Raw genomic sequence first — 25,972 nt, 5'->3', positions numbered from 1 at the left:
ACGGATAACAAGAAACAAAAAGAAAACGGTCTTTTGCCTGCATATTAATAATTAAAATCTAACAACTAATAAAAGTAAACAAAAGAAATTGGTCTTTTGCCCGCGTATTAACAATTAAGATCTAACAACTAATAAAAGTAATCAAATTAACAATTTAAGACACGGATTGGGAGGCATTAGGCAACCACGTGACTGGTGTATTTAGATTTTTTGGACTTGTATATATATATAAATAATAATAATTGTGCCCAAATTAGAAGTGATTTTATTAGATTTAAAGTTAAATGGGTCTAAGTCATCTCATAAAGTATGAACTTTTATGTGTAAAAATAATGTCTAATTTTTAATTTATGATGGGTTAAAATTAAAAATAAAAAAAGTACGTGCATATATAAATGGTATGATAATTTTTTAACATCTCATCATTAAAAAAGTGAGATCTTCATTCTCTAGATAATTCATACACTTTAATTTAAAATATTAAGAACTACAAGATTTAAGAATCACATCCATTCTTATAGATTCATGTACGGTTCCGCATTTATTTTATTTTTTTTTATGATTTAACATGTAAGATCTTAGTGTGATGAAAGTGTTTATCTATAGAAATTATTATAACAAGTGATATTTCATTGAGAAATATTATCTCAATTTTTTGTTGATCTATGATTTTGGGCCATATAGTATTTTATTTGGTTTGAAATTTGAATATTGCTTTTGAATTCAAACCTGTGAACGACCTTGTGTTTTATGTCTATGGATACAGATTTATATATATATATATATATATATGTATATGTATATATGAATGTTGTTTTTGGTTCTCTGTTGAATTCTGAATTTTGGATTCAGTACATCCATGGTCATGTACATTTGCAGTAAAAAAAAAAAAAAAAGGATCGTGGCCTCGTGGGCATTTTTTTTTCACTCACGTTCAGAGAGGAATTAGTTTCCTCATCAGTTTTTCTTTTACTGAGTCAATGTTTCAGTGGTCTTGAGGAGTAAACTGGCCCAAAACTTGCTAAGCCCAATCTGGTGGGAGGTCAACATGTGAAGTCAAAGTTGGGCCTTAAAGAAGATATTGGACCATGGCCCTTTTTTTGGGCTGTCAAAAGATGGTCCACTTGCTCCATTTAGGATCCGGGTTGGGTTGACCCGACCCGGTCCAACCCGACCATGTTGACTTTGACTTTTGTTAATTTTGACTGATTTTTTTTCCTTTTTTTAAGAAATTTAAATTCAAATTTTGGCACAAGTTCTTTTTTATAGATGTTTAATGTTTTAAAATAAAATGATTGAAACAACATGCTACTAAAGTAGTCTCTTTTGTGTAAGTCAATTTATTTTAGAATATCAAGATGGTTGTGGGTATGTAATTCATGTGGATATTGACCGACCCAAAGGAAGATCAATATTTGGCCGAATTACATGCACACATGTGATAATAAATATGTGACAATTATTAGGTACTCCATGTGAACAATAAGTCGGTCCAAAAAAAGGCTTATTGTTTGACAGAATTTATTGTTTTGATTATTACACCAAGAGTACCACTTATAAGTTAATATTTTTGTTCAAAGACTAAATGTTGATGTTGTGCTAGGCATCTTGTGATGGCCTTACCATTATTTAAATTTATATAAGTTTGATATGGAACTTATGTGAACGTATTGGTTTGTTCTATTTTGAGTTAACGCGTCTGCTTCTGTCATATCTGCCAACATCGATTCTATTCCCATGTTAGATGAGACCAACCTTAAGGAATGGAAAGAGACCGTCATGATCGTTCTTGGCTGCATGGATCTAGACCTTGCGCTAAGGATTGGACAATCCACTGCTCTTACAAACAAAAGTTCCAATGAGGAAAAATGGGACTGTGAGAAGTTAGATCGTTCAAATCGCATGAACCTTATGATCATGAAGCGTGGAATTCCACAAATCTTCAAGGGCGCTGTGTCCAAAAAGGTAACTACTGTCAAGGAGTTCCTTGAGGAAATTGAAAAGCGTTTTGATAAAAATGATAAGGCTGAAGCAAGTAAGATTCTGTCGAACTTGATTTCAATAAAGTATAAAGGAAAAGGAAATATAAGGGAATACATCATAAAGATGTCTCATCTTACTTCAAAACTAAAGGCACTAAAGCTGGAGCTGTCTGAGGATTTACTTGTGCATTTAGTTTTGATTTCTCTTCCTGCATAATTCAGTCAATTTAAGGTTAGTTATAACTACTAAAAAGACAAATGGTCTCTTCATGAGCTCATTTCTCATTGTGTGAAAGAAGAGGAAAGGTTGAAGCAAGAAAAGACTGAAAGTGCTCACTTGGTAAGTACCTCTAAGGACAAGAACAAGAAAAGGAAGAAGGATAAAGAAGCTGCGAGTCGTCCAGCCCAAAAGAAACAGCGAAAGAAACAAGATGAGGAATTTGACTGTTACTTTTGCAAGAATCCTGGACACATGAAGAGAAACTGTACTAAATATCACACTTGGCGTGCAAAGAAAGGTACGCTTCTCACTTTGCTTTGTTACGAGACTAATTTAGCTCCAGTACCAAAACACACTTGGTGGATAGATTCTGGTGCTACTACTCACATAAGTGTGTCTATGTAGAGTTGTCTGAGCTGCCGAAAGCCAAATGATGCTGAAAGATTCATCTATGTGGCCAATGGCAAATCAGTGGAGGTTGAGACTATATGGACAAGTAGGTTATTATAAAAAACTAGATATTATTTGGATTTGAAAGAGACATATGTGGTATTGTCTTTTAGACAGAATTTGGTTTCTATTTCTATTTTGGACAAATTTGGTTATTCTTGTTCATTTGGAAATAATTAGATTAGTCTTTCTTTGAATTCAAATATTATTGGTACTGGTTCTTTGTCTTTTTATGATAACCTTTATTTACTTGATATGGTTGCCTTTTTAATGAAACCTTGCTACAAAACGTAAATTGACCAATGAGAATTCTACTTCACTCGGGCACAAGCGTTTAAGGCACATATCTAAACAAAGAATTGAAAGGCTTGTGTTAGATGGAATTCTTAATCCCCTTAATTTGTCAGACTTTCAAGTCTTTGTTGAGTGCATTAAGTGGAAGCAGACAAACATAAGAAGATTAGGTACTAATAGATCTTCAGACGCCTTAGAATTAATACATACGAATATTTGTGGGTTATTCCCTACGGCTTCAGGGAATGGTCAACAATAATTTATTACTTTCACAGATGATTTCTCACGTTATAGCTACCTTTATCTCATTCATGAGAAGTTTTAATCACTGGACGTGTTTAAGGCATTTAAGACTGAAGTTGAAAATCAACTTAGCAAAAGAATTAAGGCTGTCAGATCTGACCGTGGTGGTGAATATTATGGCAGATATGATGGATCAGATGAACAATGTCTAGGGCCATTTGTCAAATTCCTAGAGGAGTGCGGTATCGTCCCACAGTAGACGAAGTCCTTCTATGAATGATGTTGCTGAGAGATGAAACAAAACAATAAGGGATATGGTGAGCAGTATGATTAGTCATACTATCTTACCAGATTCACTCTAGGAAGAGGCACTAAAAACTGCAGCTTACATCCTTAATAGAGTTCCAATTAAGGCAGCGGCTAAAACTCCTTATAAATTATGGATGGGCAAAAAGCCCAGTATGAAGCATTTACACATTTGGGGGTTGTCCAGCTAAGGCAAGGCCTTATAGGCCAAATGAAAAGAAACTGGACTCAAGAACAATTAGCAGTTATTTTGTTGGGTACTATGAATGGTCTCAGGGGTACAAATTTTATGATCCCACAATCAGGTCCTTCTTTGAGACGGAAAATGTCTGGTTCTTTGAGGATATTGAGTTTGGGGGGAGAGAGATAAGGTTAGAGACTTTGTCTTTGAAGAGGAATCCATTTCTCTTCCTACGATTGTTATTGGCAATTATCAGGCTCTTATTCCTGATGTTGTTCAAGAAGCAATACCAGAACCACAAAACAATGTTAAAAATCTCCCGAAGCAAGGTCAACAGGTTATTCTTGAAGATAAAACTCAACAACCTTAAGAACAATTGCCATTAAGGAGATCCACTAGAGAAAGGAGAAGTGCGGTTTCTAATGATTACATCATATTTCTCCAAGAACATAAGGATGTCATTGGATTGGTGGAAGATGATCCAATCAATCAAGCCATGCAAAGTACTAATTCTCAAAAGTGGATTGATGCCATGAATAAAGAGATTAAGTCCACGAAAGACAATGACGTTTGAGAACTCGTCCATTTGCCTGAAGGTGCGAAGTCCATTGGTTGCAAATGAATATTTAAAACCAAGAGGGATTTGAAGGGTGATGTGGAGAAATATAAGGCTCATCTTGTTGCAAAAGACTTTACTCAAAAGGAATGCATTAATTATAACGAGACTTTCTCTCTGGTTTCATCGAAATAATCTTTTAGGACAATAATGGAATTAGTGGCACATTTTGACCTTGAGTTGCTTCAGATGAATGTAAAGACTACATTTCTCAATGGTGACATTGATGAGACGATTTACATGGTGCAGCCAGAAAACTTTGTATCGGGAGATGTAAAGAATATGGTTTGCAAATTAAAGAAATCCATCTATGGGCATAAGCAAGCTTCCCGTCAATGGTATTACAAATTTCATCAAGTTGTCATCTCGTTTGGTTTTGAGATGAATGTCGTTGATGATTGTATATACCACAAGTTCAGTGGGAGTAAACACATTTTCCTAGTTTTATATGTCGATTACATATTGTTTGCTAGTAACGATATAGGTTTGTTGCACGAAACCAAGAGATTTCTATCAAAGAAATTTGAGATTAAAGATCTTGGGGACACATATTTTGTATTGGGAATTCTGATACATCGAGATCATATTCTTGGATTATCACAAAAGAGCTATATTAAGAAAGTACATAAGAGATTTGACATGCACAATTACAAACCAAGAGACACCTCTGTTGCTAAGGGAGTAAGTTCAATCTCGTTCAATGCCCTAAGAATGATTTTGAAACTAAGGGAATGCAGAAGATTCCTTATGCTTCAACAGTGGAAAGTCTAGTGTATGCTCAAGTTTGTATGCATCTGGATATTGCGTACATTGTTGGGATGTTAGGCAGATATTTGAGCAATCTGAGAATGGATCATTGGAAAGCAGCCTAACGGGTTTTGCGGTATCTTCAGAGAACAAAACATTACATACTCATATACAGGAGGTCAGATAAGTTAGAGATCATTGGGTATTCAGATTCTGACTTTACTAGATGCCAAGACAACCGTAGATCCACTTTAGGCTATATCTGTCTAGATTCTAGAGGAGCTATCTCTTGGAAGAGTGCAAAGCAGACACTCACAGTTTCTTCCACCATGACAGCTGAGTTTATAGCATGTTATGAGGCATCCTACCATGGAATATGGCTGCAGAATTTCTTCACAAAGCTGCAAATTGTGGATGGTATTGAAAGACCACTTAAGTTATTTTGTGACAATAAGTCAGCAGTCTTATATTCCAATAACAACAGGAGCTTGACGAAGTCGAAGCATATAGACATCAAGTTCCTAGTTGTTAAGGAAAGAGTTCAAAATGGTCAGGTGTCTATAGAGTATATTGGCACAAACTCCATGGGCGGATCCGCTTACTAGGGGCTACCACCCAAGGTCTTTCATGATCACACTGCTCATATGGGTGTTGTATCATTTAATGATATACTGGATTAGTGAGAGTCTGTATTTATATGCTTTTTTGTTTTAGACACATCTTATGTTTATGGATATTTTCTGCAGAAATAAAGTATTCAGTTTATTTGTGCTCTAATTTAGTTTTAATATGATCTTATAAAGAATAATGGTATACCAGTTAGAAATAAGCATGTTTAGATCACATTATATGTAATTTCTATGCTACACATCCATACTTGATCTATGTCGTTTGATTATGTTGATATACATGACCAGGGATGGGTCTAGTTATGATACATGTAACAAAGTTTGTCTTGATCCTTTGTTAACATAATTTATGGACAAAATTATTTGGGGATGTTTTTAATCATGATAGCAAAGATTTTGAGCACATAAGGTTATATTGTGATATACAATTATAAAGTGATATATATATATATATATGCAGTCCAAGTGGGAGATTGTTAAATTTTTTAGACGTGTATATATATATATATATAATTGTGTATTATATGCTATCATAAAGGTTTAGCCTAAATTAAAAGTGATCTTATAAGGTTTAAAGTTAAATGGGCCTAAGTCATCTCACAAAGTATGGACTTTTATGTGTAGAAACCCTAATGTCCAATTTCTAATTTATGATGGGCTAAAATTAGAAATAAGAAAAGTGTGTGCAGATATAAATGGTTGTAATCCTCAAATTATACGTATAGTACTTTTCTAACATCCCATCATTAGAAAAGTGAGAGCCCTCTTCTCTAGATAATACATACACATTAATTTAGAAGATCAAGAACTGTAAGATTCAAGAATCACCTATGGATTCAGGTATGCTTATGTATTTATTCTATTCTTCTTGATGATTTGACTTGGAGGATCTTGGTGTGATGAAGGTTTTCATCTATAGAGATTATTATAACAGTGTAGACTCTGACAGCGGTGCATATATGCTCCTAACAATGACAACAGTGTGGATCCTTTCTCCGCAACGATGGTGGTGTGAATGAGCTGTCTCATGACGACACCTTGATGTTGCAAATCAACATGACATGGATAGAGAAAGCACCACGAGACTGATGTAGATATCAGACGATAATGCAGATTTGCTCCTCACAACTACGGCGGCGTTGATCACCTCCTCATGTGGCAATGGAGATGAGAGATATAGCAATGGAGGAAGCCAAGCGGTAGAGTAAGCCAAATGATGGCAAGAGATGGGTGGCAACGCCTAGGTTTTGAAGGGAATCTAGAAAAGAGGAAAAAATTAGCCCCTTAATTAGGGTATTTTATCACAATCTGACATTTTTAACCCTTAACAAAGAGACGGGAAGTTTTTACCTTCTAGTAGAAATTAATCCACACTTAAAAAGTATGTCATGTCCACTAATTATCTCGATTGCGACTCGTAGCACGATTTAGATCGTGATAGTTGGTCGTGACTAGCATGTAATGTGGTCGCCAACTTTTTCTTTCGTTTTTTTAAGAAATATGAATTTTCTTTTCCAATTCTTTTCTTTTTTAAGAGTTTTTATTAAGGTTAGATGAGTCATTTCACTTTAATTTTCATTTTTTGTGTAGAGGCTGATTTTATGTGATTGCTAAATGAACAGTTTTTTATTTTATTTTAATTTTGCTTTATTTTAACAAAATGTAAAGTAAAAGCAAGCATCTCGCCGGAATAAAGAGAATAGTTTTGTAAATTCTATTTTAAAATATGGCATAAAATAATGAGTTATTATTCTCATCAGCCTAATTTCATGTTGCTTAAAAAGAAATAAAATAATTATATGCCGCCAAAAAAAAAAGAAGAAGAAAAGTTACAAAATGCAACCGTTTCTTTAATTTTTTATCAAATTTTTTTTTTTTTTATCTATTATATCACTTATGGTTATATGATCTCAAATGAATTTTATCTTATACAAGTAATTTATTCTTTTAATTTGGGTTGTTTCATAAGTATGTTACGCCAGTCAGTAGATATATTTCTAACTATAAGTTTTCTTTCAAAGTTTAGGCACATGTGTTGGACAATGGCAGTGGAAATGAATTGGGTTCAACTATTTCATGTGTTTTCCATTACGTCGATAGAACATAAGGCACGTCTGTAATCATAACTTAAAAGTTCTAGCATTAAATTAATCGGTATCAAACAAATGATGAGACTAAAATAGCATTTGTCATTATGCCTTTGGACGTTTGATTGATGGCTTTAGAATCATAATTGAGAATCATTCTCGATTTACGTATATTTTTTATGAGAGAAAATACTGTAACGAACCACGAACCATGATTCGAATCATAACATGAATCTAACAACCAAACAACCTGAGTGGGAATGTTGGAAGTCTTTGATGCAATATCAGTAGTTTTTTACGTGTTTTAAGAGACTAAAATAGCGTGAAAAATCATAATATTTTCTTTTCAAACAATGGAAATTATAATCTCATATTTCCTAAAAAAAATATTGTAATCATATAGGAGATTTTTCTGATTGGTACTAAAAATATAAACTATAAAAACGACTTTCTTTTCAATTGTTAGATCTCCATATCTAAAAATATCAGTTCTACATATTTTTTTCAATATGATATTATTTTAATTAGATTTAATGCTCAGAGATTTACCATACCAGTGAGGAGAAAAATTTGAGTCATAATGACAACTTGTCTTGTCTTTATGTTTCCAGGTATAAATATTTTATTTTAGAAACCTATAAAAACAATAAATTCGTATAGTAGAATATGTTCTTTTTAATTACTAGTAAGAAGAGTTTTTCCAATTATAAAAAACCATTAAAGTGGTTATTTATGATTGAAGAAAAGCGAGGAGCGAAGCTATTAAATTTACGAGACCCGGATCATAAACACTGACTACTTGTTATCGAATCCGAAAAAATGGATCTCCCCCAAATTTATTGTTGTTAAATTTTCAACAATTTGATATGTAATTGAAGGAGTGTTGTGTTGTGCGGAGCATATTTTTAATTTTGCTCACATATTATATCGTTAAAAACTTAATCTAACGGTTAAAACAACAATTCTTATAATAGTTTAAAAGAATAGTCCATATCATAAAAGTTCTCTGAAAATAAGGGTCCAACTTCAAGTTTTTCTTTATTTACTCGGGACTTTTTCGAGTAAGGCCTCTCTATCGAGAGAGCCAGTTGCGGTCAAAATATGATCAAAATCACATCCAATTGAAAAAATAAGCAAAATAGATAATTTTTGATATAAATCTTACGATCGAAAGTAAAAAACTATCAGTAATTATTTTAATATAGTTTTATAAAAAAAAAATCCCTTTTACTTTTTCTAACCCAACATGTAAAGAAAGTTTACTCGCTCTAATTTTCATCCATTGCTTCTGGCTCCGAATAGATCATTGACTTCATCTTCTCAGGCAGTAGATTAGAGTTTACTAAAAATGAATTTCAAATAAGAAAAACTACGGGAGGATTTAGAAAAATACATTATTGATAGGGTTCTGGGTTTTGTTTTCTAACAATCTGATCTGTATAAAAACTGTTTGTTTTGTATAATTGTTTATTTTGATATGAATATTATTAGATTCAACTATTAAACACACATTACTTATAGCTTCCCCCCCCCCCCCAAAAAAAAAGCGTAAAATAGTGCACTACTAATCGTTTTGTTTATTATTATTATTATCTTGTTAGCACTTTTGGGGATTTGATTAATCCAAAATTCAATATGTTGAACATACAAACACATTCAAGCACAAACACAATCGTCTTATGATTTTCCAACTATTTGAAAGAAACCTAGGACTACCAAAAAGACACCAACCACGAATCACAATCAATTTCTCGTTCATAAATCATCAACAAAACGCATCATTTCATCTTTGATTAATGAGTATTTGGTTGCAACTTCAACATTATTCTCAAATTGTTAAACTTCTCTTTCCTTTTCCAACCAAAATCGTATAATCAAATTTATCCAGCAACTTTTTTGTAATTTCACCATCTATTGTTTGTCAAAATTTGGACTCCGGATCCTAAAAAGTAGAATGATACTCATGTTATCGAATCAAACTCAAGAGAAAATTTTTGTAACTTTCTATAATTAAACATGAATAACTGAAGTTATTAGAAAATTAGAGTTGCAGTATAGTAAGAGCGATAGTAGTATTTGGATATAATATACATTTTTTCACAATAATTTAAATCTCATTTCAAACTTTCTATTTAAACTTATAAATAAACGGCTTGATATATAAATTGGCTTGGCAATGTTGAGCTCAAATGTGAGCTTAATCACCTTGGTGGGATTCTTAAGCAGAGTCTGTCCTGTTCATTTCGTCGATTCGAGTTTAGAATTCGAGTTTTATTACAGTAAAAAGCTCTCAGAAACAGTCATATCTAACTTTTTTGCTACAGTAAAAAGCTCTCACAAAACGTCACATCTCAATTCGAATTAAAAACTCTAATCAACAAACTAAACGGGTCCTAAAGAAGATGGTCCAAACGTGGGTTTGGAACTATCTTTTAAAGAATACCTAGCATTGGAATACTTAACATTGGACCCCATGAAAGGAATCATCAACTTTTATGCCTCCACTTTCTCCCCACCTTTCTTTCATCATGTTGAACTATTTTTATTGTTTTTTTTTTTTTTTTTGAAAAAGAAGTTTTAAGGAATCTCTTTTGATATTTCCTAAAGTAACAAGAAACTTGTAAACTTGGCTGAGAAAGTTTCAAATTCACGTATATTTTATTAATATAATTTCTTGTAATGTGTTATGTTAATGTGCGCAGTTGGTTTTCAATATTCTATGATCAAAAAGAGAATACTATTTTTTTTTTACACTGTTTTTCCTTTTTTGACAAAGTATAATTTATTAATGTTAGCATTTAGTTATTCGTTCTTTTGAGTTACTTGCGATTGGGTTTTTGACTCTTCGTTGATGCCTTTTTTTACTTTTTAGTCTTTCTTAGGCAATTTGAAAACAAAAAAATGAAAAACATAAAATAAAATAAGGAAAGAGTCATTAATATCATAAATAAAATAGTAATTTTAATTTATTAGTGAGAACTTTAAGAGAATTATTGGTGGAAAATTTTTAAATTTAAATTTTTTATAAGAAAAAAATATTATTTTATAATTAAAATCATAAATTTAAATACATTTATTTATTAAACGGATACTAAAAATGTAAAGATTTATGTATAATATAAGATTAGATATATATATATATATATATTATAGGTTAGTCTTACATCTGACAACCAGACTGAAAACGACAAATACGTGTTCTTTATTTGCTCATTAGTCAGATGGTTCTTTTTTGCAGGAGGCGTAGGTCATAGACCTGTGGAGATACATTTGTTTTATTTATTGGAAGAGTATAAGAGTAAATAGAAAGCTATATTAAATGAAAAGAAAATTTTTTTAATAAGCAAAAACAACGGACATGTTTGGAGTTGTTTTTATTTTTGTTGTTTATGCTTTTTTAGAAAGAAAAAATAAAAATGAAGAGAAATGACGTTTGACATAATTAAAGATAAAAAATAAAAATGAAAATGATTTTTTAATTTAGTGTAAAATAAAAGAGAAATGAAAAACGACGTTTAGTCATTTTTCATTTTTGTTTCTGTTTTCTCTTCTCTTGAGTAGAGAGAGAGACATTAATGATTTTTTTTTATAGTGAAAATAATCTCTTGATGAAACTACCAAATGCATTTTCAAAAATGATTTCTATCTTAGATTGGAAACGTTTTCGGTCCCATTTATTTCACTTATTCGAGTTTTGCTATAGTAAAAAACTCTCATAAACAGTCACATCTAACTTTTTTGTTACAGTAAAAAAACTCTCACATAAAATCGCATCTCAATTTGAATTAAAAATTCAAATCAGCGAACTAAACGGGCTTTTCATTTCTATTTTCATACAAGAAAATATAATCATTTTAGAACGAATTCCAAACGTACTCAACGTGGTAACTTTTCCGAATAATAGTGTAGTACTCAATTGGCTCAGACGTGACCTTATTTAACTAAGTGTGTAACATTAGTGGTTCTCGCTGTAAAATTTTTTTAAACATGTTATTGATAATTTTTGTGTAATGTAGGAGACATTGTGTATAACATAATATGCAATTTATATGATCCCTCTTATATCTTTATTAATTGACAATGTAAGATATTTTTGAAGAGAAAGATGGAATATCCGTTTCGAAATGATGTTAATTTTATCGCATTACAAATTGTTATGAGTTGTGTAAAATTTTTTGAAGATGTTTAAAATATCAAAGTAGTAAATTTTCAATGTAATATAAGTTATTCATACGATATTTAGACCCAAGTATAATGTATATGCAAGAAGTTTGATTGTGTAAGGAACACCATCCATTGATGAGCAATAAATAAAGAAACTAGAGAGATGTTATTTGAAGATTAACATGTGAAGTGTAAAATAAAGCATCTTGGTGTGGTTATGATATATTAGAATCTGATCATGCTAACCAAACTAATAAGAAAATGACTATGAAAGCATAATATTGAGATGACACAGAAAATTTAAAGATGATCAAAATCACGAAGAAGAAAATAAGGGCTTGTTACTTTGCATTTAAACTCAAAACAAGTTTGAATTCAAGTTATAATTTTATTCAAGTTCATTTTTTTTTTTTTTTTTGTAAAATTTAAGTTTTAACTTGAGTTTGGAGTTAAAATCTGAGTTTAAATTCCTCCTTCAACTCAAGTTTATAAACTAAAACTCAAGTTAATGAACAATATTTTTTTTATTCTGAAAAACGTCATAACTTTTCTTTTTTAATTCCGATTGAGATGATTTTTTTTCTATGCGTTTACAACGAAAAAACGAATAAAATCCTGCCCATATACTCTATTAAAATTTTTCATCATCGTTGAATTTTTATTAAAATACTATCCAAATACGAAATCAAGTTTTGACTCACCCAAATACAAACTCAAATAGATTTTCAATTCAAACCATGACTCAAAATGTGCACATCCAAACACAAACTCAAATTAGAGTCTCAACTCAAACCATACTTAAATACACATTAATTCAAATTAAGATCTGAACTCAAATTATCATAATTCTAAGTTGTTACAAAACACACACAAAAGATAAATATAGCAGTGGTTAGTAAGATAATTGAAATAGATGTGAAGTCTGAAAGAGGCAAGACTGGAGACACTAAAATAGCTACTATTATCATTTTGATTTTCCTCGCAAGGTAATTTTGCGACATGTAATGTGCTTGATACGGTGAAATTGATTTTTGAGACATGTAATGTCTAAGCTACTCTTCTTACTAATTCAATAAAAATCAATATTTAAAAAAATATAATTTTTTAAAAACGTCGATGTACCGTTTTAATATTACAAAAAACACATAATACCAAAAGCATATTTTGTTGTAACACGCAGTAACAAAATAATTTTATCCCAAAAACTAATTATGACCAACTTTGGGTTCAAACCCTTCTAAACCATCCAAACAATGGTAAGTTTGCCCTCTGTGAATAAACAAAGTAATTCCTTGATCAGAAACAATTGCATGAGTTCATTCATGTGATTATTAAAGGCAACGCCTATTTTTAAATATTGAGTGAACATTCAACGCAGAGTAAAGGCCACAAATTGAGAAACCCATACCTAATTTCTGGTGAAATTGCCTTACTCAAAATTATCCTTTTTTTTTTGTTGAAACTTTTTTATCAACTTCGACAACCAATTCGCCGAAACGTCTAAATGGGCTTACCGGATGCGAGAGGGATCTTATATATATATTAGTAAGAAAATATATAAATATATTAATATGGAAGATTCTACGGTAGGAGACTTTTTCTCTATAGATAAGGTGAAAATTGTGACGGTTAGATATAAATATAAGACCTCACACACTAGTGTTCATTTGGAATGAGGATTTAAACTAGTGTGATTTTAATCATAATTTTAAAATTAGAACTATGATTCATAATTTTGGGTTTAAATCATGATTCTGAAATCATTATTTAAAATCAGGAGTTTGAATCACCTTGAAACAAGAGGGGAGTGGTTTTAGAATCATGAGTGATTATGGTTTAAAACAGCACATCAGATTTTGAATCATGATTCAGAATCATCCAAACAAAACTGTGATTTAGAATCATGATTCTGGATCCATCTACCAAACGAATCCTAAAGCCAACAAAAACCAACTCGTGAGCAACTTTTTTGCAATCCTAGGCATAGAGGCAAAAGTAATGGACTGAATTTGAAACAAACTACTAAGGGACGTTATCCAGCCATAATCGAAATGAAAATCGATCAATCAAAATTCTTCGACATCGTCATAAAGAGATAACAGACAAAACATAAACATTGCCGCCGTCGTCGTCGGAAACGACGTCAAGAACCACCGGCGAATTGAAGTCATTGTCTTGGGTGCGTGTTGGAGAAGACAAAGATGAACCACATGCTGTAATTTTGATTTTTAGGTGTTTTTTTAGAGTTGATTAGGTATAAAACATTTTATAGTTATTTAGTGCATCTTTTTAATCTCAACCGTTCAAAAATGATCAGGCGGTTGATATTCCGCACCCTACCGATAAGGGGAAACATCTGCTTACTATTTCCCCTACCATAGATTTATCTTGTTAAGGGAGATTCTCTAGTACACCTGACGCATCTGTAGGTTAGGTTTTTCTAACCGTTAGATCTACGTATATTTTTTGACATTTACGTGATTTTATGTAGATCGGGAAGACATAAAACCTGAACTACTGCTTTGTTAGAGTATCAGATAAAGTCCCATTAATATATATGCTTTATTGATGAGTGAGTTTTACTCACTCATTTGGTATCGTTTTATAGTTAATATCTAGTTGGTTTCGAGGTTTTTGTTAGTTTTTATATGTGTTTTCGTTCTTTGTTTGAAGGATAGGTGGAAGTCTATGATTTTGAAGGTTTTGGACAAATTTCGGTGGAAAAAGACAGCAATCATAGCGCTTAGGCGCCAATTTGTAGCGCCTTGGTATTGAGTTATACGAAATCAGTAATTTGGGCAGAATTGATAGCGCTTTGACGCTAGTTTGTAGCGCTGCGGCGCTGAAATCCGGCAGAAATTGTGCACTGGGCAAAATGGGCAGCGCTTAGGCGCCCATAACAGCGCCGCAGCGCCTAGGAGTTTGACACAACAGCGTCGCAGCGCTGGAAACTCAGCGCCGCAGCGCTACGCGAGAAAAGACGCGTTTTGAAGGCCAATCGCGAGAAAACTTACCCGTTTTGACCCTAATGCTCGGAAACATATAAATAGATGATTCTAGGGCAATTAGAAGGGACTTTTAGACTGCGGAATGACGGCTGGCTTTTGAGAGAGTATTCGAGAGAAGAAAAGGAGAATTGGGACGGAGAAGAAGAACGGCTCAAATCCGGAGACGGAGACACTTCAATTCAACTCCAAACTAGTTCTTTTCTTTTCTTTCCAATGATTAAGACTTTGTTTAGGAATTTATTTTGTTTAGAGATGAACTAATTCTTTTTTCTAGGGCTACAATGTAGCCGGATTATGAATGTTCAAATTCTCAATCTAATTTTTAAGTAATTGATGTTTAATCCATATATGCTGAGTATTTCAATTTAGTCTTAATGCTTGTGATTGTTTGGCCAACTATTACATGATTTTGTATTTAATTTGAGACCGAGAGGTGATAATTAACTAAGCTCTTAATTGAAATACTATGAGTTGTTCATAGGATATAGATATCTATGATGCTTGTGTAGTTCTTTTGAATTTCTTGCACTTAATGATTTTCAACAGGTTTAGAAGTCTGACAGAGATGTAGATTTTGTTTGTTGGATTAATATTATTATTGCTTGAGAAAGAATAATAATTGTTTTAGAGAAATTGCTGTCACTATAGGATTGAATGTTAATTTTCTTGAATTATGAGAATTTGAACATGATTAATTTGGTGAAATCGGAAACCCTAGAATCTTAATCTATTGAATTTTCATCCATTGCTAGCATTGTTTAATTTATTTAATTGTTTTAATTTTACTTTACTTAATTTTATAAACTCACTTTTCAATTATTCAAATAAAATTAGGGTTAATACAATTTCGGTAATTAGTAAACAACAATCCTCATAGGACGATATTCTTATTCACTATTATATTACTTGATTGCGATAGCGTATATTTGCGTTACGATTTTTCACAACATTTATACATCTTTTATCATCTATTAACTCACGGAAATAAAGTTATAGACATTGGCCTATTCGAGACTTTTACTTCCACACCAAGGAAGTCTCACATCTTTTTTCTTTTCTTTTCTTTAAATCATCAAATACGAAAAAGTCTCAAACACATGCATCTTGTCATTTTTCCAATTTAGAACTAGAATATTTTATTTTTTTTTCCTTTATTTGAAAACATTTTTAATGGTAAATTCAAATTATGTGACTTTGATTATGGTTTGAAATCATGCATTAAATATCATACTTTAAGTTGGGCATTCTCCATTTTTTTTAAACATGCATACTCCACTTATGGTATTTTGTATGTGGTAAGAAGTGCCATATCTTGTTGTACTAGATGCTTGGTTCATTTTAATTGGGTCTTTGGCGAATCTAAAAAGATAGACATGAGTGACAAGTTACCATACAAATATTTAAACCACAATGAAATGTTTTTTCATAACAAAATATAAATATACGAACAAGTGGGGACAAGTTTTTTTAGTTAGATTTTCATATTTTGGTTTTATTCTTTACAATTTTTCTAACCTTTTTATAAGAAAAATTATAACTATGTTATACTCGATTAAAGTACATAACTGTGTTCACATTTATAAAATTTTTTATCTCTACTTTTTTATAGTGCCTCAACTATAAAAATTTTGTAACTTCACTGCTAGAAGTAGAAGGTAAGAAATATTTTTACTCTCAATCTTTTTCCTATGTTTCAACATGACAATTTCAACTATGTGGTTCTTTAAATTAAATTTTTTTGGGTGAATTATTTAAATTCAAAATTTTTGCATGTTTGAAGATCATACTTATCTATTTTTTTCCCTTACTTATCTCATGAACATGGACCTTGTATATGCTAATAGAATGAGTATAGGAACTTTGTATGTGTCCCCATAATTCACCTTTTTTAGTTATTTTGCATCAATTTTTAAGAATTATTCTCTCCTAACTTAATGGGTAATACGAAAAAAATGATAGTATAATAAATTAATGTTTAAAACAGGGCATAAATTTTTTTGATCTTTTACTAAAGGGACAGGACAATCCTCTAATTTTGTCAAAGTTGAGTCATTGAAGGAGAAAAAAAACAAGAAAACCAAAAAAAGCATATACTTGATAATTTGATACCTATTGTATCATTGCTCATAATTTTAACTACATCAAAATTTTGATCAAAATTAACCTTAGTACAATTTGTTCTCAATAGGATTTCATGTCGTAGTGCATAATAACCACATTATCAAGATTATTGAAGATAATTTTCTCGATGTACATAAAGTAAAGTATCATTGATCAGTTGATCTCTAATTCAATTTCTGTATAGTAGAGGTAACAAGTAGAGTTAATAATAATTTTAGAAGTAGATAAACACTAGATATGTATTATTTATTCGTAATTATAAAAGGCTTTTAAAGTTAAGATTAGTGGTATTTTTTAAAAAGTATATTTTTAGAGGTATTTTTTACAAGTAGTATTTTTTTCCTTAATTTTTGAAGTTTAAAGATTAGATTTTCAATTTTTTAGGGGACTATATCTAATTATATATATATATATATACATATTCAAATAGATTAACAAACAAATTTAAAAAGTTGAGGGGACCGCTTAAGCTCTCAGGCCTTAGCTGCTTTTGTCATTAATAGTAATAACTTTAAAAAGACGTTTGGTATGCAGTAATCTTAAGAATGAGGATGAGAATCTGCAAGATTATCGCGTTTGTACTAGAATTGTAATTTTTAGATTCCTAAAAAAGTGAAACCCATAAGATTCACTTTTTCTCATTTTAATGTAATTTGAATACTACATAATAAGGTGATATTCAGATGCATGAGAATCCTAAGAAGGTGGGAATCTCACCAAAAACCAATACCACCATTACCACAACCACACCACTACACTCATCATCACAACTGCCGACCCACATGCTCCGCCTGCCGTCACATTAACAACCCCACCTCACCGGCCCCCGTCACTAGCATCAAACGGCCAACCCAACCCTCGCCAATGTTCCACGACCAATCCAACTCCGTGTTAGCCACCGTTGCACAACCCATTTGTCGTTGGCATCCGTCGCGCAAAAACCCAATCCACACCCGCCTCCATCACGCAAAACCCAATGCCCACCCGCCCGCCTTTGTCGCACGATTATGGCAAAGTTTTATATGAATCTTATGAACATTACACATACATATTATTTATGAAATTTTTTTTGAGAGTTTTTGGCTGAACTGAAACCTTGAGAGTTAGAAATAAGTAAATTTAATCCTTTAACAAAATTATTTATCCTTAACAATTTAATCTCAATTTTATGATATATCATTATTTTTTTTTTCCAATGATATATCATTTAATGAAAATTCATTGAGATATGACTTAAAACATATAAAAATGTATGTTGGGTTTTAGGACTTGAACCATTATTCTCATTATACTTTCCTACGAAGAATTTAAATTAAAAAAATTTTCGTTAATAGGTTTTCTCATAAAATTTAAATTTATAATTAAAATTATTGCCTCGAACGCATTAATATTGTTTCATTATTAAATTTCCTTAAATTTCATGAAAAACCCAATTCAACTTTTTGAGGGATGTTTTTTCTTTCCTTTGTTTTAGACTAATGAAGTGTTTGGTACTAGATTCGTTCCTTAATTTGAATCATGGTTCGTGGTTCGTTACAGTATTTTCTCTCACAAAAAAATACACATAAATTGAAAATTATTCTAATCACATGATTCTAATCTAAGAACCAAACGTCTCCTAAAATTCTAATTTATCTAAATTTCTTTGTTATTATTATTTTTTCTTTATTCATAAAAGTAATCTTTTATTTATCTCATATTTACGTGTATGTTTTTCTTTTTTAATTTCAGTCCAAATTATACAATTATAAATATATATACACTCCATAGCTTCTCCTTCTCAGTTAATTCTGCTCTCTCTCTCTCTCTCTCTCTCTCCTCTTTTTCTCTCTCTGGAGTCTGCGTGTGTCTCTCCGTGATCCCATCAAAACCCTAATCTTTGATCACCGCAACCGGAATTCGATTCTCTTCTCAATCGACAACCGAATTCGACGATCGGATCATTGTTGAGCACGGAAAACCCTACTCCACTTCGAAATTGATCTTGTTTTTCCTCCAATTCGCCTCTGTTCGTCTCGGGAATTCTTAATTTCCGACTGAATTTCAGTCCGATTCTCGTTCCTTCGGAGAATTGAGCGGAATTTCTCTCGCTGCGGTTCTCTCCGTGCAATGCTATCGGTTCCAAGATGAAGTTGAAGCGTAGGAGGGCACTTGAAGTGGTTAGTGAATTTTCCAATAGAATTAATTTTTGATTGAATAAGAATATTTTGCATATTTATGTGTAATTTTATTATCGTCTCTTTAATTATAATAATTCCTGAAGGTTGATGTAACTTTATTTATCTTCTTTTTTATTGTCTGTTCTTATTTGTGTTGTTTTTTTGCTTTAAGATATACTACTATCTTATTTGATTTTGTGTATTATTGGATTTTCTTTCTATTGTTTTGTGTATTTACTCAGCTAGGTTCTTTAGAAAAATATTAGGAAAGAGAGAATTGATTGTTCAATAATATATATATATATATATTTTGCATATGATGGTTTATAAGTTTAGAATATGAATATGCTTGTAATTTCAGCCGATGGGCATGGACTTTCACTGTTTAATGAAAAATGTTATTGAAATTATTCATTCACATGCCTTTGTGCATCGACTTATGGATGCTGTACTAATTGGACAAAATGAGGATAATTTGAGGATTTTATTTTCTAGCTTTCTTAATTATGGGAAATTGATGCTGAATAGCCCCGGTTTATTGCTTTTTAGGGAGGTTTGTTTCTGTGCATGTTTTGTGGATGATGGGTAATCAGTTCCAGAAATGCAGAGAAATATAAAGGATTTTGTGCTTTTTTGAGTTTTCATGATATGATTGGATTTTTCGTTGAATATAAATTGTAAAAAAAAAAAAAAAAGCTGTTCTTATCTTATCTTATGAAAAGAGGGGAAAAAAGAGGAAAGAAAATGTTGTTGCATGAACTTATAGATTTTCTAGAACGAACACGCGCGTGCACACACATATATATTTGCAATCAATAGTTTAAAACAAGGAACATAAGGTTAAATATTGAAATAAACACATGGATGGCACAAAAAATGATAGTTTATGTTAATGCGTTACTTTTCCCATTTAACTCGTTTTGGGAGTTGGAAAAGAGGGGCAACTGGACTGAGCCAACCTAGGAAAGTAGCAAGGGCATATAATATTTTGAATCAAGGCATGATGTGATGTCATGATAAAGCTGAAGGCATGCCATGCGAGGCATGGAAATATACCCTGTACTGTCTAGGGCTAGCCAATTAGGCCAATATGCACATGATGACATGTCGTTCTAGATGTCAGCACTAGCATGGACATGCAAGACCAAGGGTGATGTATAAGATTCTTCCATTATGGTAAATTTGAGTTTCCGCCCTCCTTTAGGTTCCCCCCCGCTTAATGAAGCCTTCTTCAATTAAGAAAATAGAATATAGTAAATTTGAGAAAAATTCTAAGTCAATATAAAATTTCAAAAATACCACGGAATAATTGCTCAAAATTTTAATTGCACTTTCTACATTATCCCTTTCTTCCTGGCTGATATCCGTTTAAGCATAATTTATATCCGTTAGCGAAGCCAAATAAATATGTTTGGAAAATAATTTTTACTACAAAGAGAAAGACAACATGAAGCATTAAGCAAATAGGCCAGCAGGGGAAGCATAACATGACAGCATTGTAACGCTGCAGAAAGCATGAAAGACGACATAATAATATTATGCTCGACTGTACCCGTGCTTAAATGTATCAGAAAGACAAGGTTGGGCTAGGACAACATGGCTCATTTGTTATCTGTTGTAAAAACAGATGAGAAAAAATTGAGTTTCTGTTTTCTACTGCTAGCTGAATTTCGTAAGAAGATGATTAGGATAAGAGACATGTTACATATCTTAGACTAACTCATAGAGCGATTCAGTTCTCTCTTTAAAAATTGGATGCTATGTACTTCCTGGTAGAGTGAAGAAAATTGTCCACTTCAAAAGTTTGTGTCACTGCCACTGGTACGTAGAATATTTGTATGAATGTAAAGTAGAGGAATCTTATTTCTCTTTGATCCATCTATCTTTTTATCTTTTTCCCAGTTTCTTATTTATTCTTCCTGCTAAGTGCTATATATAGGATCTGGGTTTCTTGTGCTATAGCCACCTGTAAATTCTGCTGAACTTCCTGAACTTTGTAGTAACTTTGTTTTCTTGGTTTTGTTTCAGCCTCCAAAAATCAGATCTTTCATTAATAGTGTCACTGCCGTGCCACTTGAGAAGATAGAAGAAACCCTAAAGGGTTTCGTCTGGGAGTTTGATAAGGTACATTTCTTGCCTTCATCTACTGCATTTTCCTTTTTTTTTTTTTAAAGGGTTTTTTTCATTTAAGTTTATGAAGTTTGATTTTACTTATCCATTTTCTTTCTGGGTGCAGGGAGATTTTCATCATTGGGCTGATCTTTTTAATCATTTTGATTCATTTTTTGAGAAGCACATCAAGACAAGGAAAGATTTGCAGATTGAGGATAATTTCCTTGATTCAGATCCTCCCTTTCCAAAAGTGGCCGTTCTTCAAATTCTCCGTGTTATAAGAATAATTTTGGAGAATTGCACAAATAAGCACTTCTACAGTTCTTATGAGGTTTGTTTTTCTGTCACTCTCCTCCTTTCCGGATTTGTTAGTTAGTGAATGGTATATGGTGTATATAAATATATTATGTTAGGCTGTTTCAGGCATATAGATTCTTTTGTTTTAGTATTGATGTTGTTGCTGCTATCCCTTTCTATTTCTTTTCTAATTATAATCCATCTAATGAAAAAGAATTTGTATTTGCTAACAACAATCACTCAGTTTTTGGTTCGTTTTGAACTTACACAATCTTGTACTTGTTGCACTGGAATTGTGCTTTTAGTTACTGTATTACCTTTTTCCATCTTTTACTTTCCTCTTAAGTCCTAATCTTTTTGGTCTTTGGTTTTGTTTTCCCTGTTATTTCAGCAGCATCTTTCATCTCTTCTTGCCTGCACCGACGCTGATGTGGTTGAGGCAGCATTGCAAACTTTGGCTGCATTTTTGAAGAAAACAATTGGGAAGTACTCTATTAGAGATGCTACCCTAAGTTCGAAATTGTATGCCCTTGCACAAGGTTGGGGAGGGAAGGATGAGGGTCTCGGATTAATTGCTTGCGCTACACGAAATGATTGCGATCCGGTTGCTCATGAGCTGGGTTGCACTCTTCATTTTGAGTTTTATGCATTGAATGATTCTTCAAGTGAAATTTCAGCCGTAGAACATCCGGGTTTGCAGATTATTCATATACCTAATGTCAATGATCGGCCAGAGACTGATCTTGAGCTTTTGAGCAAGTTAGTGACAGAGTATAAAGTACCCACCACTTTAAGATTTTCTCTGTTGACAAGATTGCGTTTTGCAAAGGCTTTTGGCTCCTTAACTGCTCGCCAGAAGTATGCGTGCATTCGCTTGTATGCCTTTATAGTTCTTGTTCAAGCAGCAGGTGATGCTGGGGATCTAGTTTCTTTCTTTAATACAGAGCCTGAGTTTGTTAATGAATTGGTGTCATTATTGAGCTATGAAAATGCAGTTCCCGAGAAAATTCGAATTCTCTGTCTTCTTTCTTTGGTTGCTCTTTGTCAGGATCGGTCTAGACAGCCTACTGTGTTGACTGCTGTGACATCTGGTGGCCACCGTGGGATACTATCCAGCCTGATGCAGAAGGCCATTGATTCTGTCACTAGTGATTCTTCTAAGTGGTCTGTTGTTTTCGCTGAGGCTCTGTTATCTCTTGTTACTGTTTTGGTTTCATCATCATCTGGTTGTTCGGCTATGCGTGAAGCAGGCTTTATTCCTACTCTTCTGCCTCTGCTTAAAGATACAAATCCACAACATTTGCATTTGGTCAGTACAGCTGTGCATATTTTGGAAGCTTTTATGGATTACAGTAATCCTGCTGCTGCATTGTTCCGAGATTTGGGTGGTTTAGATGATACCATCTCTCGCCTGAAAGTGGAAGTCTCTTATGTAGAGAATAGTTCAAAGCAACAAGATGATGATTCTGGAAGCAGTGGGAGGAGTCTGCAATTAATCCCAGGTGCTTCCACTGAGCTAGATGATATGCAGCCTCTTTATTCTGAAGCATTAGTTTCATATCACAGGCGTTTACTTATGAAGGTTTTGCTGCGTGCTATATCTCTTGGAACATATGCCCCTGGAAATACTGCCCGTGTTTATGGCTCTGAGGAGAGCTTGTTGCCACATTGCTTGTGCATTATTTTTAAGAGGGCGAAAGATTTTGGTGGAGTAGTATTTTCACTTGCAGCTACTGTCATGAGTGATCTAATTCACAAGGATCATACATGTTTTCCTGTCTTAGAGGCAGCAGGTCTCCCTTCAGCTTTTCTGGATGCTATAATGGATGGTGTTCTCTGCTCTACAGAAGCCATAACATGCATACCACAGTGTTTAGATGCACTCTGCCTAAATAATAATTGCCTTCAGGCTGTGAAAGATCACAATGCGTTGAGGTGCTTTGTTAAAATATTTACTTCCAGAACCTATTTGCGGGCCCTGACCAGTGACACCCCAGGTTCCTTGTCTAGTGGATTGGATGAACTAATGCGCCATGCTGCTTCACTACGAGGGCCTGGAGTGGAAATGCTGATTGAGATATTAAATGCCATTACAAAGATTGGAAATGGGGTCGATGTTTCTCACTCGTCGACTGATCCATCATGCTCTGCCCCAGTTCCCATGGAAACTGATGGAGACGAGAAAAACTTGGTTGTTTCAGATGATAAGGAATCATCAAAGATAGAGAGTTCAGAGAAGACCAATGAATCATCTTCTGAATCGTCACTGGCAAATATTGAATCATTCCTTCCTGATTGTGTAAGCAATGTAGCACGTCTTCTTGAAACAGTTCTTCAGAATGCTGACACATGTCGCATATTCGTTGAGAAAAAAGGGATTGAAGCTGTTCTGCAGTTATTTACTTTGCCTTTAATGCCTCTGTCTGTCTCAGTTGGTCAGAGTATTTCTGTTGCATTTAAGAACTTCTCACCCCAGCATTCTGCTTCTCTGGCTCGGGCAGTTTGTTCATTTTCGAGGGAGTATATAAAGTCGACAAATGAAATTTTAGTTTCTGTTGGGGGTACTCAACTTGCTTTGGTTGAATCTGCCAAACAAACAAAGGTCTTGAAATGTCTTTCCAGTCTTGAAAGTATTCTGTGTCTCTCTAATTTTTTGCTGAAGGGGACTACTAGTGTGGTTGCAGAACTGGGCACTGCAGATGCTGATGTTTTAAAAGAACTAGGGAGCACGTACAGGGAGGTTCTTTGGCAAATTTCTTTGAGTAATGATCTCAAGTTGGATGAGAAGGAAAATGTTGATCAAGAACCTGAGAATGTGGAGGCACCTCCATCTAATGCTGCTGGAAGGGAGAGTGATGATGATGCCAATATTCCTGTTGTGAGATATATGAACCTGGTTCCTGTCAGGAATGGTTCTCAGCCCTTGTGGGGTGCAGAACGGGAATTTCTATCAGTTTTTCGTTCTGGTGAAGGTTTACACCGTCGTACTCGGCATGGACTGACTCGTATACGGGGTGGGAGAACAGGCCGTCACCTTGAGGCTTTAAACATTGATTCTGAAGCTTCTTCTAGTACTGCATCAGAAACCCCTTCCTCACAGGATGTGAAAAAGAAAAGTCCAGATGTTTTAGTGTTGGAAATTCTTAACAAGCTGGCTTCCACATTGCGCTCTTTCTTCACTGCTCTAGTCAAGGGTTTTACATCACCAAATCGTCGTAGAGCTGACTCAGGTTCTATGACTTCAGCTTCAAAGACTCTTGGAACTGCCCTGGCTAAACTTTTTCTTGAGGCGCTCAATTTCTCTGGTCATCCTACTGCAGCTGGGCTTGATCCGCCATTGTCAGTAAAATGTCGTTATCTTGGAAAGGCTGTGGATGACATGGCTGCACTCACATTTGACAGTAGGCGGCGCACTTGTTATACTTCAATGGTCAATAATTTTTATGTCCATGGTACTTTTAAGGAACTGCTCACAACATTTGAAGCTACTAGTCAGCTATTATGGAATGTACCATATTCTATGCCAACATTAGAAGTTGATAAGGAAAAGACAGGTGAAGGAAGTACAATGTCCCACAGTGCATGGCTGCTTGACACATTACAGAACTACTGCAGAGTGCTTGAGTATTTTGTAAATTCTTCCCTACTTTTATCTCCATCATCTGCATCTCAGGCACAGCTGCTTGTTCAGCCAGTAGCAGTTGGACTATCAATTGGGCTTTTTCCTGTGCCAAGGGACCCAGAAGCTTTTGTTCGTATGCTGCAATCTCAGGTCCTAGATGTTATACTTCCTGTTTGGAACAATCCCATGTTCTCTAATTGTACCCCGCGCTTTATTGCTTCCATTGTTTCACTTGTTACACATGTATATTCTGGTGTTGGAGATGTGAAGCGGACTCGCAACGGGATTGGTGGAAATTCAAGTCAACGCTTTGTGCCCCCACCACTTGATGAAGGTACAATTGCCACTATTGTGGAGATGGGATTTTCAAGGTCCAGGGCAGAGGAAGCTCTTAGACGGGTGGAAACAAACAGTGTTGAAATGGCTATGGACTGGCTTTTCAATAATCCCGAGGATCCTGTGCAGGAAGATGATGAACTGGCTCGAGCACTTGCTCTTTCACTGGGAAGCTCATCTGAAACAACTAAAGTTGACAGTGTTGAGAGGTCTGTTGATGTCCTTGCAGAAGAGGGTAGTGTGAAGGTGCCTCCAGTTGATGATATTCTTGCTGCATCAGTGAGGTTGTTCCAGAGCAGTGATTCAATGGCCTTTCCATTAACAGATTTGCTTGTGACTCTATGTAACCGCAACAAAGGAGAAGATCGTCCAAAAGTTGCAGCTTATCTGGTTCAGCA

At 33.6% G+C, this 25,972-nt stretch overlaps 1 protein-coding gene across 1 annotated transcript in view; it reads left to right on the top strand.

Annotated features, from left to right (window-relative positions):
* The first annotated feature begins 19,108 nt into the window (after window positions 1-19,108).
* LOC21401184 (E3 ubiquitin-protein ligase UPL1) overlaps window positions 19,109-25,972 on the top strand; it is a 16,973-nt gene continuing 10,109 nt past the window's right edge. The window contains 4 exon segments of the mRNA XM_024171390.1: window positions 19,109-19,207; window positions 21,236-21,331; window positions 21,444-21,650; window positions 22,008-25,965. Coding sequence (XP_024027158.1) covers window positions 19,175-19,207; window positions 21,236-21,331; window positions 21,444-21,650; window positions 22,008-25,965 — 4,294 coding nt within the window. The 5' untranslated portion in view covers window positions 19,109-19,174.

This window comes from Morus notabilis, unplaced genomic scaffold (genome assembly GCF_000414095.1).
Source record: "Morus notabilis unplaced genomic scaffold, ASM41409v2 Scaffold1185, whole genome shotgun sequence".
NCBI lineage: Eukaryota > Viridiplantae > Streptophyta > Magnoliopsida > Rosales > Moraceae > Morus > Morus notabilis.
This window is presented reverse-complemented; position numbering and strand designations above follow the sequence as displayed.